General features: G+C 60.8%; 2 protein-coding genes and 1 long non-coding RNA gene across 5 annotated transcripts in view; 1 reads left to right on the top strand and 2 right to left on the bottom strand.

The window, feature by feature from the left end:
• LOC138845283 (protein GVQW3) overlaps positions 1-7,821 on the bottom strand; it is a 51,992-nt gene extending 44,171 nt beyond the window's left edge. The window contains exon 1 of one of the 2 annotated variants that reach the window (XM_070057138.2): positions 7,662-7,821. The gene's annotated coding sequence lies outside the window, so the exon portion shown is untranslated. The remainder of the gene's footprint in view (positions 1-7,661) is intronic. The other variant, XM_070057139.2, reaches the window with a different exon arrangement.
• Positions 7,822-8,703: 882 nt separating this feature from the next.
• On the top strand, positions 8,704-14,896 carry EMX2 (empty spiracles homeobox 2). Of its 2 annotated transcripts, XM_002718681.6 has the most exons (3): positions 8,707-9,247; positions 11,141-11,325; positions 13,409-14,896. In XM_002718681.6, the coding sequence occupies exons 1-3, from the start codon at positions 8,839-8,841 to the stop codon at positions 13,574-13,576; spliced, it is 762 nt and encodes a 253-aa protein (XP_002718727.1). In that variant the 5' UTR covers positions 8,707-8,838; the 3' UTR covers positions 13,577-14,896. The 2 variants fall into 2 exon arrangements, with proteins under 2 accessions (XP_008268812.1, XP_002718727.1); XM_008270590.5 differs by lacking the exon at positions 11,141-11,325 and having other exon boundaries at positions 8,704-9,247; positions 13,409-14,266.
• LOC149121909 (uncharacterized) lies at positions 14,421-15,401 on the bottom strand. The gene is made up of 2 exons (XR_016221527.1): positions 15,266-15,401; positions 14,421-14,469 (listed from the first exon to the last, which is right to left on the bottom strand). It is a non-coding gene; the product is annotated as an uncharacterized LOC149121909 (long non-coding RNA).
• Between the last annotated feature and the right edge of the window lie 531 nt (positions 15,402-15,932).

Genomic DNA, 15,932 nt, shown 5'->3' with positions numbered 1-15,932 from the left:
GTCAGACGCCAACCGCGGGGAGGGCGCAAATGACACAGACGACCCCCGAGGGCTTCCTGCTCCCCACGTTCCCCGCCAGCCCCGCGTGTTTGGCGCAAACCTAGGTGTTCTACCCCTGACACATAAAGCGCATTTCCCGGCGCCGGCCGTGAGAGGCCATTCGGAAATGGAAGGAAATCTTTCTGTGCGAGAGCAGCCCGTTCCAGGGGCTTTCCAGCTGCGGGTAGCCCCGCAGCCGGGCCGCGTGAAGAGGGCTGAACGTGGAACTAGAGGTGCAATTCGATCGTCATCGCAGCGCGTGGCTCCTCTTCCCCGGCTTGGGGGGACCTCGACGCCAGAGTTACCCCAGGGTTGTATCGTGTAAGAGGGAGAAAGAACGCTGGCTCGCTGGCAATCCACAACTGCCTGCGAACGAGTTACCTCAAAAGCAGTTGTCTGGGAGAGAGGGGTGTGCGGGCTAAACCAGGGCTCTTTACGATGGGAACGCACCGCACCCCCTTCTCAGAGCGGCTTCGACTCCCAGAGCGGCCCGCGAGCGCCCAGTCCCGGCGCGGGGCGCGGGGCGCGGGGCGCACGCCGTGTCCAGCGCCACGCTGCCTGGAGGGCCGTTCCCGGCTCTGGGGCGCGCCGCCGCGGCCGCCGCGTTTGTTTGCAGTCTCTTTAACTCTCCACTTGTGGTTCTCGTCCCTTCGAGCGCCCTGCCGTGGAGTGTTAGACAAGCCCTGTCGTCTGTGGGCTCTCACCTCAGAGTCAATATTATCTCAGATGGGCACAATAGACTGGAATGAAAAGCTAATATTGAACCAATGCGGTCCCTGCCCGCGCCGCCGCGATGCCACCCTTTGCCGCGCAGCCCCAGGCGAGCCGCTGGCGGCCGGGCTAAGCGGAGCGCGCCCGCGGTCGGGCCTCTCCGGGTCCTCGGCGGGACTTGGGGCGGGGGCTGGGGGCCCCTTCGGGCCCAGCGGCAGAGGTGTCGGAGGCCCAAGCGGGCTGCGGCTGCTGCAGGCCCCCAGACTCCCCCTCGGGTCCCACTCGCGGCCTCCCTTCCCACCGCCCCGGGCTGGCTGCGAAGCGCCGGTCGGCCGGCCTCGGGGGAATCCAGGAGCACGGCGGTCCCAGCGCCCAGGCGCCGAGGGGATACAAAATAGAGCCGCTGTGGAGCCTGCTGTAACTCCAGGCGCCCGGGGCCGGCCTTTGTGTGTGACTGCGGAATGCGGGCAGCTTCGGCCCCGGAGCAGCCCGCTCCTTCCCCTGGCTTGGGGGACCAGCCCTCAAGGTTAAAGACCCGGCTGCTCGCGGAGGGGTGGGGTCCTTGTGGAGGGGGGCGGGTCCCTGGGCCGCTTTGAGTCGCCCGGAGAGCGGCAAGGGATATTTGGCGCACCGAGCCTCGGTGGTCGGTGTTCAGCGCTCCCGTCTGCGGCCCTCCCTGGCGTGGAGAGGCCGCAGACAGCCCTTCCACTCCTCAACCGAGGCTTGAGTACGCAGGGGCAACCGGGGACGGAGACAGAAGGGTCTGGGGCAGGTGGTCCGGGGGGCAACGGTGGGCGAGTGCGTGGGACGCAAACTCCAGGGTTGAGACGCTGTGGGGCGGCCTGGACGCGCCTTGCTGTGCGCCATGATCTGGGTGCCCCATCCGTCGGCTGACTGGGTCCCTTCCCTGCCTTCTTCTCCTTGGCCAGAGCGCAGAGTCTGGGGACCCCTGGTGCGGGGGGGGGGGCAGGGCTCCTCATGGAGTGACCACTGCATCCAAGGCCAGGCGGTGGGAGTGCACCACGGGCCTTTGCACACTGCCTGGGAGCCTCAGCTTCCTCATCCAGAAAACAGGTATATGGCTCCTTCAGGGACTCATCACACCAGGTGCCTGGCCCGGGGAGATCACCGGTGTGAGCCTACAGGCTTCTCAACACTGCAACAGTGGGGTACAGGGGCCAGAACCCGGGCGTTCCTCTAAGACCTCCCGCGTGTTGCCCAAGTTTCAAGGAGAGCTGCAGTGTCCTGATTCCCTTTCTAAGCCCAGCCATGCAGTTTAGACAATAGGGAGGTCCTAAGAGAAAAGACTGACTCCCCGCGAGAGGGGCCTGCCACAGGCCAGCGTGCCAGGAACCGGGGAGATCGCCACCAACATTTGGAAGGCATCCATTCCATTCCCAGAGGAGTCCAGGGCTCCGGGTCAGGAGGCTCACCAGGAGTGGCAGAGAGCAGAGGGGGGAATGCTGCCTCTGCACCTGTCACCCTGGCTGGCCCTGGCTGGGACCCCAGCAGGATGGGGTCAAAACTTTGGGGGACGATTGGAGGAATTTTGACAGCCCAACTCCCTCCCAGGTGCGGGACAGTGCAGGAGAGACCAAGCTGTCCAGGCACAGGCCAGGCAGTCCTATGGGCATGGGAGCCTCTGTCCCGTGCTCCCTGAGCCTGGCTGGTGCACGCGTCCATTCCTCGCCTGCCCTTGCTTGGTCTTGGGCTTTCATTTGAAGGCAGCGAAGGGAGAGGGAAAATGAGACCCCTTTGACTGTGTTCAGTTCTTCCCACGATGACTCAGGCCAGCGTGTGTCCAGGCACTGAGGACTTTGAACGCTATGAAAGGGGCAACGGACAGCTGGGTCCGCGGTGGCGCCCGTGGCGCCCGGCGTCGGAGCAGAGTTCCTGGCTCTGAAGTCTTGGGTCTCACAAAGGCTGGGTCTCGGGAAGCCCAGCCGCTCCTAGCGGCCGCCGAATCCGGAGAAGGGCAGCGCCTGTCTCCCGCAGCCACCCAGGGCAGCGGAGGCCAGGGCCGGGTGGAGACCCTCCCGCGAAGCTCAGCGCTCAGCTCTGCGCTCCGGGCAGTTACTCCGCTCTAGGACAGCATTCACATGACACGGGTTTCCGGCACATCCGAGCAGATCCCACGGTCTCCCCGGGGGACGAATGGTCCACACGCCTTGGAGGCAGGACCTAGTCCTCAGAGCCCCATCGCGGCTGCTCAGCGGTATGCTCCAGGGTGTGACTGGTGATCCGTCATCACCCCCACCAGGACCGGGGTCTCGGGCGGCCTCGGCTGGCCGCGAGGGGGAGCAAATCCTGGAGAGCCGCACCCGGCGACCCCGGCCCTCTCGACTCCACCCGAGGCGGATCGCGTGCCGGCCATCCGCGGCCCATGCCTTGAATCTTTGTGGTCGAGCCAGGGTATCTGGGGCTTCAGGCATTGAGTTGTGGCTGCACTTGCTCCCGGCCTCATGGCACTTGGCGCTGTCCCCTCCTCCCTGCTCCGGGGGAAGGCAGCCCGACTCCCAGTGAAGCTGCTCTTCCATCGTGGACGTGGACTGTGGCGGGGAAAGCCGGAGCAGACGGCTGGGGTGGGGGAGAGGGAAGCATTCCTGAGTGGTCCCCTCTCCGCTGTCGCCAGTGAGCCTCCTCAGACTCCTCTCCCGCGCCCCCAGCCTGGGATTGCTGTGGCGGCGAACTCTGGCACTGGGGCTCAGCTTCTGCGCGCCTGGGGCGCACCCGCTCAGGGACACCGAGCGTAGGGCGCCCGCGCCCGGCCCTCGCCGCTAGGCGCCGCTGTGCGCACACCGATCGCGGCCAGGCCAGCGGCCTCTGGGGAGCACACCAGAAAGGGATTTGCCATATATACATTTTTTTTTTTTTAAAGAAATGACTCTAAGGCATTAATTCTACTTTTCACCGAGGGGCCGGAGGGACTGCGAATTACAATGGGATGTAGGAATTCTTGGCCAGCCTGTGGGCTTCCGCATCTCTGGACACCTTCGGACGCCTCCAGGCCAGGGAAAGGGCTCACGGTTCTGCGCGGCCGCAGCGCGGGGAGGGTTCCTCGTTCCCCTCTCCAGAAAGGCGCAACCCGCGGCGACCCGGCCGTGGCGGAGGGCTGCGGGCTGGCTGGACCACACAGGGCCAACGGCCTAACCTGAAATGTGCTCACCGCTCACAGCGCGCCAAGCCCGATCTCTCAACAATCATTACCACGCTAGTTCCTTTCCACAGGTGAGACAACTTAAGGCGCACTCCTAGCCTGCGCTGCGGGAAGCTGCGCCCCCACCGCAGATCCCGCAGATCCCGCGCAGGCCTAGCGGGAAACCAGCCAGGGAGAGGCGCCGCCTTGCTGGAAAGGCGAGCGCACACGCTTATCAGAGATCCTTGGCGATCTTTCCCTGGGGGGCACCTCCGAGGAGGAGCCGGACATCCAGGCCTCTCTCACCCCAACACCTCCCTAGGGAAGTTCCTGGCCTTTGGGGGCCGGGGTTGGGGGCACACAGGAGCGAGCTGGCAAGCTGCCGTGAGACCAGCAGAAGCTCAGGGTTTCCGCAGCTTTATGGAGGCCGGGTCAGCAGCAAGTCGTGGGGTGAACAGGAAATAACACAGCAGCCGCTGTGGAGGGTCACCACGCACCAGACGCTGTCTGCACACCTTGCTTATGTCATGGAACAGTCCCGAGGGCTAAGGTGCGGACATTTGTGTCTGTTTCAGAGGAGAGAAGACACTGGCACAGCGAGGTTAGGTAACTTGCCCAAGGTCACACGGGCAGCCTGTGAAGGGAAGCCTGCTTTGGGGTGGCGGTATAATCACATACAAGTCATCCTGCGTGGCGTGCACTGTTCTGAGTTTTGAACGGCTCACAGTTGTTTAAGTGCCACCGCAAGGAGGGCGTAGAACAGTTCTATCACCAGCAGAACCATCCCCCCTCCCCCCCAAAAAGCCTGGGGCCCCACTGCTACCACCCCTGCCTCCCGGGCAGCACTGGCTGTGCTTTTACATAGGACAAAGAGGTCAGGAGTGGTGGCCGCCTGGCCCAAGGTCGTCCAGTAAGTCCAGACCTGGGGTTGGAACCTCCGTAGGTGTCTGCTCATCCAGCGCCCGCACAGTGCCTACTAGGCACCAAAGGCGCAGCGGCGCGGGGCGCCTGCGGGCCGCGGGAGGGAGCAAGCTCTTGGCTCTGGGCTGGGGCCTCAGACATCATCCACCTCCCACTGCACACAGAGGGTTTTAACCCAAAACCCACTCGTTGGGCGACCAAGGAACAAAGCGAGGCTGCATCTAGGAGGCCCCAAGCGGCCGAGGAGCTCAGAGTGCAGAGCCGAGCGAGCGCCCGGCCCCCCGCGCTCCTCCGCCCGCCCGCGTGGTTAATGAGTGACTTCCCTGGTTAATTCCCTCGCACGTCGGGGCTGGGCGACGAGAACCTTCTCGGTCTGCTCTGGTCTGGACGCATGCATTAGCATATATTACCCAGTTTCCAATACTTCCGCACCGCCCCCGATTCACCGGAAGCCCGCTTTCCCCCCCAACCGGGGCTGGCGGCTGCAGCGCTGCTTGGGGCGCGGGGGTGGTGGAGCCGGAAGCTTGGGGCGAAGGAACCGGCCCTACCATGCCCTCCTCAGCGGGGTGAGCGCCAGACCCCGCTGGTTCCTTCAGCCTCGCCCACCTGTGCCATCCGGAGTCCTTAGGACAACTCTGGCCCTTGGAGGACAATTTTCCTAGGATACCCCAGGATGGGAGTGGGGGTGTGGAGCAGTCTGGCCCTCCTCTCTGGGCAAATGTGGCCGGCCGAAAGGTCAGGTCTCCAGCCCATCATCAGCTCCCAGTGGACTCCACCTTAGTGCTAGGGACTGAAGGTTTGAAAGGGGAGGAGACGCCCCTCCAGATCCCACACAGCCGGGTCTTGCTCTGTGTCCCAGGCACAGTCCTTGCCCTTAAGGTCAGCGATGTCTACCATCAGCCAAGATCACGGTGCAATAAGTGCCCATTACCCTTTCCACGGGCTGTGGTGGGCTTTCAATGGCCTTGATTTGGAACCCCAGAGTCTTAGGACCACATTTGGAGCGCCTGGCCCGAGGGAGAGGCAGGATGGCCCCTCTCCCGTCCTGCAGAGTCACAGGGAGAAGTGCCCATTGCCACTTGCCTTAGGGTGCCCGGATCCACCTGCTGCCCATACTGGGTGTTCATTCCGGCTTCGGAAACCTGAGGGCTGACCCCTGTCTCCACCCAGGACTGGCTGGCAGGGCACAGACTTCCACCCTTCAACATGGCTTCAGGCTGCCTGCTGCTCTGAGCGAGGCCGAGCCTCCAGCCCCATAGCCTAATGGAAGGAATGATTTTCAAGGTGGAGACAATACTCTGCAGACTGTGGTGCAGGCCTTGGGGAGCTGCAGTCTTCTAAGGCACCAGAGGGGCTTGGCCCAGCACCCGGCATCTTTGGGTCTAGGGGTAAAATAAATAAATAAATAAAAGAGGAAAGCAGGGCCAGGACGCCAGACCAGAGGTGGTTTGCAAGAGGTCAGAAGCCTGAAGCAGAGGGCCCCTTTCTCCCTCTGTGAGGGCAACACAGGCTCACAGCTTCTTTCTGTGTGCGCCCGTGTATGTGTGTGTGCGTGTGTGTGTACACGCATGTACCCTCCCACACCAGGAAGGCTGAGCGAGGAAGCAAAGATGCTCCCTGACAGCTCCCCAATAATGCTCTTGGGGTCCCAACAACCCCAAGAAATGCTCCTCCACATTCCTCTCTTGCCTGGGAGGGCTCCTCAAAGCGGGTTTTGGATACACCTTCCACTTACACACCACTATACGTGTGACAAAGTCAGCAGCGGGCACACACGAGGACACAGCAGGTGAAACCAGGGCGGGACAGGGGCCAGCTGGGGAAGTGCAAGTCCTCCCAAGACCCAGACTTCGGGAGGGCGTGTGCCGTGTCACGCAGCTGCCTCCCCCTCCACCCACCCCTGGCTGGACTTCTCCAGGGTCTCCAGCAAACGCAACCGAGTGACCAAACCAAGGCGTTTCTTGGTCCTTAAGATAAATGACAGGGGCCTGGGAGTGATAGATTTAAAGGACGCCAGATTTCTTAAAAAGTCATTAATCGTAAACGTGCAAAATACCTGCTGGTACTTCACTTTATAAGAATGTAATTGGCAAAAGGGGGGAAAAAGAGGAAAAAAAAAAAGAGGCGGCTGATGAATAGATAATGGATCTTTAACCACCAATAAACAGAGAGCAGCGCCAGCAGCCTGGGGGATGTGATCATAATTGCGCCGCCCAGCGAGCCAATGGGGACGAGCGAACTCGGCCCTAAAATCATCCCAAAACCGAAGGCGAGTTCGAAAATGCGGACACGGCCGAACACCGGAGACCCGATCCGCAGTCCCTAGTTAAGAGCCCTGAGTTTGCGCTGCAACCCAGCCCTGGAACAACAGATGGCAGAGTAATAATAGAAATAATAATAACAATAATACCGACCATAGCAGCAGCGGGGATAACAATGACGGCACTTAGTAACGAGGGCGCAAGAGTAGTGGCCCCGGGTCAGCCTACGCCCTGACCTGCGAACCCCCCACCCCAACACCCGGGGGTTCCAAAAGGAACTGTCTGGGGCTAGGAGGTGCGCGCTCCCACGCCCAGACGGAGAAGGCGAGGGTCTGCCCCGAGAGCGGGCGCCGGTCGGACGCCCACCAACCCCGCACAGCCAAAAGCAGCTCAGCTCTCCGCTTGCAAACGGACGAGCTGGGTCAGGGCCCGCGGACGCACCGACCCTGGGACCTCAAGGCTACGCGTGGTTGGACGGGTGGGAAGACTCCCCCCCTCGCCTAGGAAACCGCGCGGAGTTGGGCTGGGGGGTGGGGATCGGTATCGCGGCACGGCGCCTTCAGCCCTCGCTGGGAGCAGTCCCGCCCGCTTACCCTCGCGGTGCTCCCGGGCATCCCAGATCCCCCGACACAGGGCCGCGGAGGGCCGTAGGGCGCCAGGAGTCTGCGTGTCCGTCTGTCCGTCTGTCCTCCCAGCGCGGGCGCAATAGGCTCGGGATCCAGGGGGCTGTAGCTGAGGCGGCGCCCGCCCGGGACTCGGGGACTCGGCAGGGACCGGGGCGCCCCGGAGGGAGCGGAGGAGGTGGAGGTGGAGGTGGTGGTGCTGGTGCTGGTGGTGGTGGTGGTGGTGGAGGAGGAGGAGGAGGAGGAGGAGGAGGAGGAGGAGGAGGAGGAGGAGGAGGAGGCTGAAGGGGAGGAGGTGGGGAAAGAGGAGAAGGAGGAAGAGGAGGAGAGGAAATCGGAGGAAGAGGAGGAGGCGAAGGAGGAGGAGGAGAGGCCGCAGCAGGCGCCGCGGGAGCGAGTGAGCTGGGCGCGCGGGGCGAGGGCGCGGAGAGGTCGGGCGGCCCGGCGGGCGGCAGGAGGCTCGGCCCGGGCGGCGGCGCCGACTCCGTTCCACTCTCGGCTGGGATCCAGGCCTCCGGGTTCCCAGGCGCTCGCCTCCCTCTGACGCACTTTAAAGAGTCTCCCCCCTTCCAGCTCAGGGCGAGTAATAGCGACCAATCATCAAGCCATTTACCAGGCTTCGGAGGAAGCTGTTTATGTGATCCCCGCACTAATTAGGCTCATGAACTAACAAATCGTTTGCACAACTTGTGAAGAAGCGAACACTTCCATGGATTGTCCTTGGACTTAGGGCGCCCTGCCCGCCTTTTGCAGAGGACAGAAAACTTTTTTTTCCTGCCTCCCCCGAGAAACTTCCCCCCCTCCTCTCTGCCTCTAACTCCGATCCCCCCACGCCATCTCGCCAAAAAAAAAAAAAAATCACCCCAATCCACGCCTGCAAATTCTTCTGGAAGGATTTTTCCCCCTCTCTCCAGGTTGGGCGCGTTTGGTGCAAGATTCTCGGGATCCTCGGCGTTGCCTTTCCCTCCCCCTCCCCCTCCTCTCCTTCTTCCTTTCCTTTCTTTCTTCCTTTCCTCCCCCCCACCCCCACCCCAAACAAACGAGTCCCCAATTCTCGCCCGTCCTCGCCGCGGGCAGCGGGCGGCGGAGGCAGCGCGCCGCGGTCGCCGGGAGCAGGGAGCCCGGGGCGCGCGCTCCTCGGCGCAGCATGTTCCAGCCGGCGCCCAAGCGCTGCTTCACCATCGAGTCGCTGGTGGCCAAGGACAGTCCCCTGCCCGCCTCGCGCTCCGAGGACCCCATCCGTCCCGCGGCGCTCAGCTACGCCAACTCCAGTCCCATAAATCCGTTCCTCAACGGCTTCCACTCGGCCGCCGCCGCCGCCGCCGCCGGCAGGGGCGTCTACTCCAACCCGGACTTGGTGTTCGCCGAGGCGGTCTCGCACCCGCCCAACCCCGCCGTGCCAGTGCACCCGGTGCCGCCGCCGCACGCCCTGGCCGCCCACCCCCTGCCCTCCTCGCACTCGCCACACCCCCTGTTCGCCTCGCAGCAGCGGGACCCGTCCACCTTCTACCCCTGGCTCATCCACCGCTACCGATATCTGGGTCATCGCTTCCAAGGTACGTGCCACGTCGCGGGACTGCAGCGCGCTCCGCCCGCTGCATCCTCCCCAGCCCCCGGCCTGCTCGAGGTGGGCGCCGGGCAAGGCCTGAGCGGAGGCTCCCCCGGCTCTCATGGGCCGGCGCGCCCGCTTCGGAAACTGGGCGGCGTGGGGCCAGGTGTGGTGCCGATCCCCGGTCTCCGAGGCTGCGGCCAGTCTGGGGCGCTGGCTGCTAGCCGATGGGCCCCTCGGCAGGGGCGAGGACGGCGAAGTTGTGCCGGAGTGCGCTCGGGTCGGGGCAGGCCGGGGCAGCCGGCTCTGCGTGTCCGCCGCCCGAGAGCCCAGAGCCCGCGGGTTCCCCTCGGCGCTTCGCCCGCTCGTCCCGGATCCGAGGGGCGCGGGGAGGGCCCGGCCACCAGGTTCACCTTCGACCGTGTTCCGACCGCCTCACTACCCAACTACTGGTCCAGACCCGCGATTTCTCGGTTTGGCGCCGTCTCACCGAGGCGAGCAGACCCCTGCGCCCCTGGAGCGAAGCACGGTGTTTTCCCCCCTTTGCTTTTCGGAGGCCGGAGGAGGGGCGGCGACCCGTGCGGGTGGAAGCCTCCGGGGCTCGGCCCGCTCGCAGCGATCCGCTTTGGGGGCGCCGAGCGGCCGCGGCGGGGAAGCGGGTTCGGGCTGGTTTTTTTTTTTCTTCTTCCTTTTAAAAGAAGTGGACAGGGTCAGGAGACGGCCTGGGCGGGGGAGATCTATTTGGGTGTTTTCATTTCTTGCTTTAAAAAACAAAATTGGTTTTCTTAGGGTAAGGGGTGGGAGAAAAGTTAAAACTTGCCAAAAAAAAAAAAAAGTGCAGTAATTAGTTTAGGGATCGGAATGGGTAAAAGTCCTTCCTCCGGCGGCACCGATCAATACTCGGCCTCCTGTCCATCCATTAACCCTTGCGTTGCGGCCAGGAGCCGAGAAGAATCGGGTAGATGTCACCCCTTCCCCGTAATTAAAGCTCACCCCGACCCCCCAAAACCCTCCCCCCTTACTCCTGGACTGGATCTGCCTCCATTGCCACCTGGACTGTCAGTTTGTTTTTTTCTTTGTTTGGGTTTCTGGTTTCGCGATTTCCAACCCTAAGGAGCGAATCTGAAACTCTGGCTTTGCTTGGAAAGTTTGGGGAGCCTCTTCCTCATCCTCCGCCAGCCAAGGCCCTGATCCCCCCAGCAGGTCCTGAGCAGCCCGAGAGCTGCCTTGGCCGCGGGGAGTCGGAGCGGGCGCCCGCAGCTCGGAAAGCTGGGGCTCCGGTGCTTGCGCTCGCATCGGTCCCCCGGTTCTCTGGAGCCGGGTCCTCGGCAGGCAGCGGCGGCGGGCGCCGGGCACACCCGCGGCTGGCGCTTCTGTCCGGGTCGGGCTGCACTGACCCGCCGGGCTTCTGTACTTCCCTGCGGGGTTAACAAGACAAGATTTCACCGAGTCTGCGAGGAAACTGGACAGCGGCCCGCCACCTCCCCACCTGTGGCCAGTGTTCCTCGGGAAGCTATCAAGAACAGAAAGCCGTTTCTATGGGTGGTGGGCGCCGACCCCCTGGCCCGGCTCTGCCTCTCCCATCTTTTCCCCCCGGCGCCGGCGCCGGGCGCGGAGGTGGCCAGGCCTGCGGCGCCAGGGCGACTACTGAACCCGCCGAGGTCAGGAGCCTGGGGACCGGTTGGGTGCCGCCCAGCTGGAGCCCCGGCGACGGTTCCAGTCTGGCAGCTGAGCCGGCGTCCCCTACGCGAGCCCCGGGAGGGCCACCGGCCCCTGCCGGTCTTGCAGTGCAGGCGATGCGCAGGCCCTGAGCGCGGAGCCAGGCCAGCCCGGCTCGGGAGAAGCGCGCGCTTCGACCAGAGCGACCCCCCCTAACGGGACTTCTGCTGTACCCCCGCAGGGAACGACACAAGCCCCGAGAGTTTCCTTTTGCACAACGCGCTGGCCCGAAAGCCCAAGCGGATCCGGACCGCCTTCTCCCCGTCCCAGCTTCTAAGGCTGGAACACGCCTTTGAGAAGAATCACTACGTGGTGGGCGCCGAAAGGAAGCAGCTGGCGCACAGCCTCAGCCTCACGGAAACTCAGGTGGGTGCGGCCCCGGGCGCAAAGACCCTTCCGAAGCTCGCTGCCCCAAATCTCCAGGTTCCTGCAGCTGGGCCCCGTGCACCCGCCTTGAAGGAGCCCGGGAGTTGGGTCCGCGCCCGCGCTCCGGTTTTGTTAAGCTTGGAGGTGCTCAGCTTTCATGGGCTCCAGCGGGCACCCTAAGGGCCACCCCTGCCCCAAGTTCTGCGCGAAGCTCTGAGTTACTCCCCCTGCCCATCTGGGCTTGCCTGGTAGCTCCTGACCGAGACGCCTCCGCACTTGTGTTTGGACGTTTTGGTGAGAGTCTTGGGGACCCCGGGCTGGGGTCCAGGACGCGGGAAATCGCGGCAGAGTAGCCCAAGACTTGCAGCCCGAGCAGGATAGAGTGGGGAGTGGAGTCAGGGCGAGTTCCGAGTGCCTGCGGGACCTTAAAGGAATGGGAGAACCAGAAAGTGGAGGCCAGGAGACCTGGGAGCACCCGAAATCCGAGCGATGACGCTAGGAGGCTGCAGAGAGGATCTGCCCGAGGGGACAGGCCCTGCGGCGCAGCAGCGTCCCGTGCGGGCCCGGCTGCGGCTTGTCCGGGCGCGGGGAGGAGGCCTGGGGCTACAGTAGGCGCTACTGTACGCGGAGCCGCCGGCGGGGTCAGAGTTCCCGGTAAACAGTAACGCTTTCGGGCAGATTAAGTTGTAACTTTTTTTTTTTTTTTTTTCTGGGAAGCGCAGAAAGGTCGAGGCTTTGTTTTAAGACATGCTCCCCTCCCCTCCTGCCCCGGACGAACCCGAAGAGGGCCGGGCGAGTTTGCGCGGGGCCGGCCCGAGGCGCGGGCCGGACTGATGTCTTCGGGACCGCCGAGGCGGGCGGTGGTCTTTGTCCGGCTCGCTGCGCACGCCGCCTGGAGTCTTTGTGTGCGTGTCAAGCCCCGAGCGCACCGGCGCGCGCCTTGGGCGAGCGCCGGGGAGAAGTGAACCGTCCTCCCCTTCAATTAGCAAACTCAAAGCAAATTAAACTCAGCCTTGTTCCCGCTCGGCTTTTTCCTGGGGCACTCTAGGGGACTGGGGCATTCGGGGAGAGCGAGCCGGGACCGGCCGGCGCTTTCAAAGGAACGAGCTGAGCGGACCTCGGGGGCCCCAGGGGGCTGGGGCTGGGCTGGGGCGCGGCTAGCGCCAGAGGAGCTGACGGGATGGAAAGTGTGCTCCCCACCGGCCCCCAGCACGGGGACGCGAGGACGTGGTCTTCTTTGGTGTGGTTGTTGAACGGGAACCCACTGCCCGGCTTCTCCAGAGGACCACTGGACATAGCTGACTCCCATCCCACCGTCCCCAGACGTCAGCTCTGGGGCGGCCGGGCCACAAGCCCAGCACCTGGTCCCAGGGTGACCCTGGCCCTTTCTGGGGCTGCCTGGGAGGAGGGAGAGGAGGCCTCCCTCTCTCCACTTTCCCTCTCTTTCTCAGTGGTGCCCTTATTTCTCTAACTCATAGACTTCCGGCGGCTTTCAGTTTTGAGCTGCTTTTCCTAGCGGGAAAGGTGCAACTGGGTTGATCCACCAACCGCCCGGGCTTCCTCCAGTCTCAGCTGCTTTCTGCTCACCTGTGAGAGTCCCCCCATTAGGGGACCACAGCTCAGGCAAACCCTGCACAACCACGGAGGGCCAGCGTTGGAGAGGAGGCGCTGTGTTTAGGCAATGCCCACCAGATCTCCGGAAAACAGAAAACACATTGGGCCGTGTGCGAAGCTGCGGTGGGGATGGAGGTCTGCCTGGCACCCCTTGCTGGGGAGAGTCAGGAACACATCTCTACTTTTCTTTACTTGTTACTTTTGTGTGGGGGGGCCCCATGTGTTTCAAGGCCACTGCTCTCAGCAGGATGTGGGTGCCCTGTTCAGAGCCTTCCAAAAGTTCAGCACACCCTGGGCCCTGGGTGAGACTCGCCAGGAAGACTCAGAAGGGGAGTCACCCTGCTTCCAGGCCATCCAGGGAGGCCCACTCTGAGGGTGGGCACGGGCCTGGGCCTCCTCCAAGTCTGGCTGGGGGTCGAGGGCAGAGCGCTGGCACAGACCTGACCGCCCCGTCTGCCTCTGCTCACAGGTAAAAGTATGGTTTCAGAATCGGAGGACGAAGTTCAAAAGGCAGAAACTGGAGGAAGAAGGCTCAGATTCGCAGCAAAAGAAAAAAGGGACACACCACATTAACCGGTGGAGGATCGCCACCAAGCAGGCGAGCCCCGAGGAAATAGACGTGACCTCAGACGACTGAAACACAGACCGCACCCCACCGAAATGGACAACACCGAGCACCGCAGGCAGGGAGAGGAGGGGAAGACGGAAAACCCTACAAGACAAAAACAAACCGCACACACATTCATCGGGAAGGGACAGGGGATCTGGACGAGCACCCGGGCGCTTCGCAGACTTCGGACCGCGAGGGCGCAGGGTCCCTAATCCGAGGCCGTGCTGAGATGGCAGAGGATGGAGTCTCCTTCATCAACATGCGACCCTCGTCTAAAGAGGCAGCTGAGTGAGTGAGTGAGTGAGTGAGAGAGAAACAGAGAGATGGGGGTGGGTGGGAGAGAGAGCGAGCGAGAGAGATCCGAATGTGGCAAAGCTGAACGCTCTGACAAGGGGAGCTGTCAGTCAGACGCCAAACCAGCAGGACGAGATGATTGGCAGGTATTCCGTTTACCGCAGTCCACTTAAAAAAATGACAATAATGGTGATAAAAGCAAACAAACAAACAAACAACCCAAGCAGGCACAGGACTTTTTGTTTTGCACTTCGCAGTGTTTTCTCCCCAATCTTTACAAAGTAATTAGTAATAACAAGCAAAATTCCATATTTAGCCCCATCCTACACCTGTTTCAAAAACTTGAATTGCATGTAGCAGTTGTCGGGCGAATGGTGTCTAAAGACAAAATGAATTGTAATTTTGTTTCCTTTTAAAGACAGGTTCTGTGTGCTTTTTATTTTGATTTTTTTTCCGAGAAATGTGCAGTCTGTAAACACTTTTTGATACCTTCTGATGTCCAAGTGATTGTGAAAGCTAAATGAAGTAGCTCAGCGATAGTGGTCCTCTTACAGAGAAACCGGGAGCAGGTCAGGGGGCTGGGAGTGGCAGGAGAGGGTGCCCACGAAGAAGAGTCAGGGCTTGTGCTGGAAAAAAAAATAATAATCTGAATTCATTCTGTTTCTTGGACATTCCCTTTCCTAACATCCTGAGGCTAAAAAACCCCGAGGTAAACTTCTCCTTTTAGTGGTTGGAGAAATTGGCAGAGTTCAACCATTCACCGTCATGGCCATTCCAAACTTTAAACCTATTGGAAAAACCGAAGGACTGTAGTTAGCAGGGATGGTAGTGTGGCCACGGACACGCGGCAAGTTTTCAAGCACTGAGTTTCTATTCCAAGATCATAGACTTACTAAAGAGAGTGACAAATGCTTCCTTAATGTCTTCTATACCAGAATGTAAATATTTTTGTGTTTTGTGTTAATTTGTTAGAATTCTAACACACTATATACTTCCAAGAAGTATGTCAACGTCAATATTTTGTCAATAAAGATTTATCAATATGCCCTCAGAGTAGCTGTCTCGGGAAATTGAAATGCATCGTTTAAGGAAGGATTCTGTAATTTGAATGTGGTTCTTCCCATTCTAGGCTCAAAAACCCAACCTACCCCTAACGCTGCCCCCCCCCCAAAAGGGCCAGAATGGATTCTTGGGCATTTTAAAGAGAGAGAAGAGGGAGGAGGAAGGTAGCTAGGACAAGTTAAGTCCTTTATAAAAGGGAGCAGAGAAAAAAATTTTGTAACCAGACCTTGGCCCGGTGTGTGCCCTGCTGAGGGAGTTTCGTGTGAACTTCACATTTCAAATGCTGCTGCTTCTTCTCCTAACCTCTGCTGCTGCTTCCTTTTAATCTGGACATATGGTTATGCCTTGAGGGGTACTCACCCACGATTGCAGAAAGCTAAGTAGAATCAGAATCCTGGGACTTCTAAACTTTGTTTCTGACTTCAAACCTCCAAATGCAACTAACACCCCCCCATATCTCTCCCTCCTCCTCCCTCTCTCCCTTCTTTCTTTTCTTCTTCTTCTTCTCTCTCTCTCTCTCTCCTCTCTCTCTCACTGGCCCCAATCTTCTGTAGGTGATGGGATGAACCCGTGGACCTCAGCAGCCTTATAAGGCAAGCATTCTGAGAAACCTTCAAGTCTTAATTTTCATGTTAAAGAAGAAGTTGTAACCAGTCTTGGAGGAAACTTAGCTTTCTTCCCTCCCTCCTTCCCCCTTTTTGGGGGTATGAGGTTGTTTTTGCATGCTTCATTTGCTTCTTATCCTGATAGGCTGCATTAATCAGTTTTATTTCCATTGATAGAGAAACCTCGTCTGTTCTGTTCCAGCTACAAAGCGTCCTGCAAGCTTTTGTGAAAGTGCAAATCAGTTTAAGCAATTATCATACCAGGAATATGAAGGGGAAAGAGGAGGCCTTGCCCAGTGGTCTGCTTTAATCTCTTAATCCACGGATCCAGGGGGGCTGCCTGGACATAATTTAGGACAATCTCCCCACCCTTTACACTGTGATAAGGCCGAGTTACAATGCAGGGCAAAAATACAAGCTTT

This window comes from Oryctolagus cuniculus, chromosome 15 (assembly GCF_051225735.1).
Source record: "Oryctolagus cuniculus isolate XC-2025 breed Fujian yellow rabbit chromosome 15, ASM5122573v1, whole genome shotgun sequence".
Taxonomy (NCBI): domain Eukaryota; kingdom Metazoa; phylum Chordata; class Mammalia; order Lagomorpha; family Leporidae; genus Oryctolagus; species Oryctolagus cuniculus.
The sequence above is the reverse complement of the archived record's forward strand: the minus strand, read 5'-3'. Positions and strand labels throughout refer to the sequence as shown.

What these genes read in the sequence shown, in the direction of transcription:
- EMX2 (XM_002718681.6), top strand. Translation starts at nt 8,839, where the DNA reads ATGTTCCAGCCGGCGCCCAAGCGCTGCTTCACCATCGAGTCGCTGGTG. An exon ending in TCTGGGTCATCGCTTCCAAG is followed by an intron (nt 9,248 to 11,140) that starts GTACGTGCCACG and finishes GTACCCCCGCAG; the next exon opens with GGAACGACACAAGCCCCGAG. An exon ending in TCAGCCTCACGGAAACTCAG is followed by an intron (nt 11,326 to 13,408) that starts GTGGGTGCGGCC and finishes CTCTGCTCACAG; the next exon opens with GTAAAAGTATGGTTTCAGAA.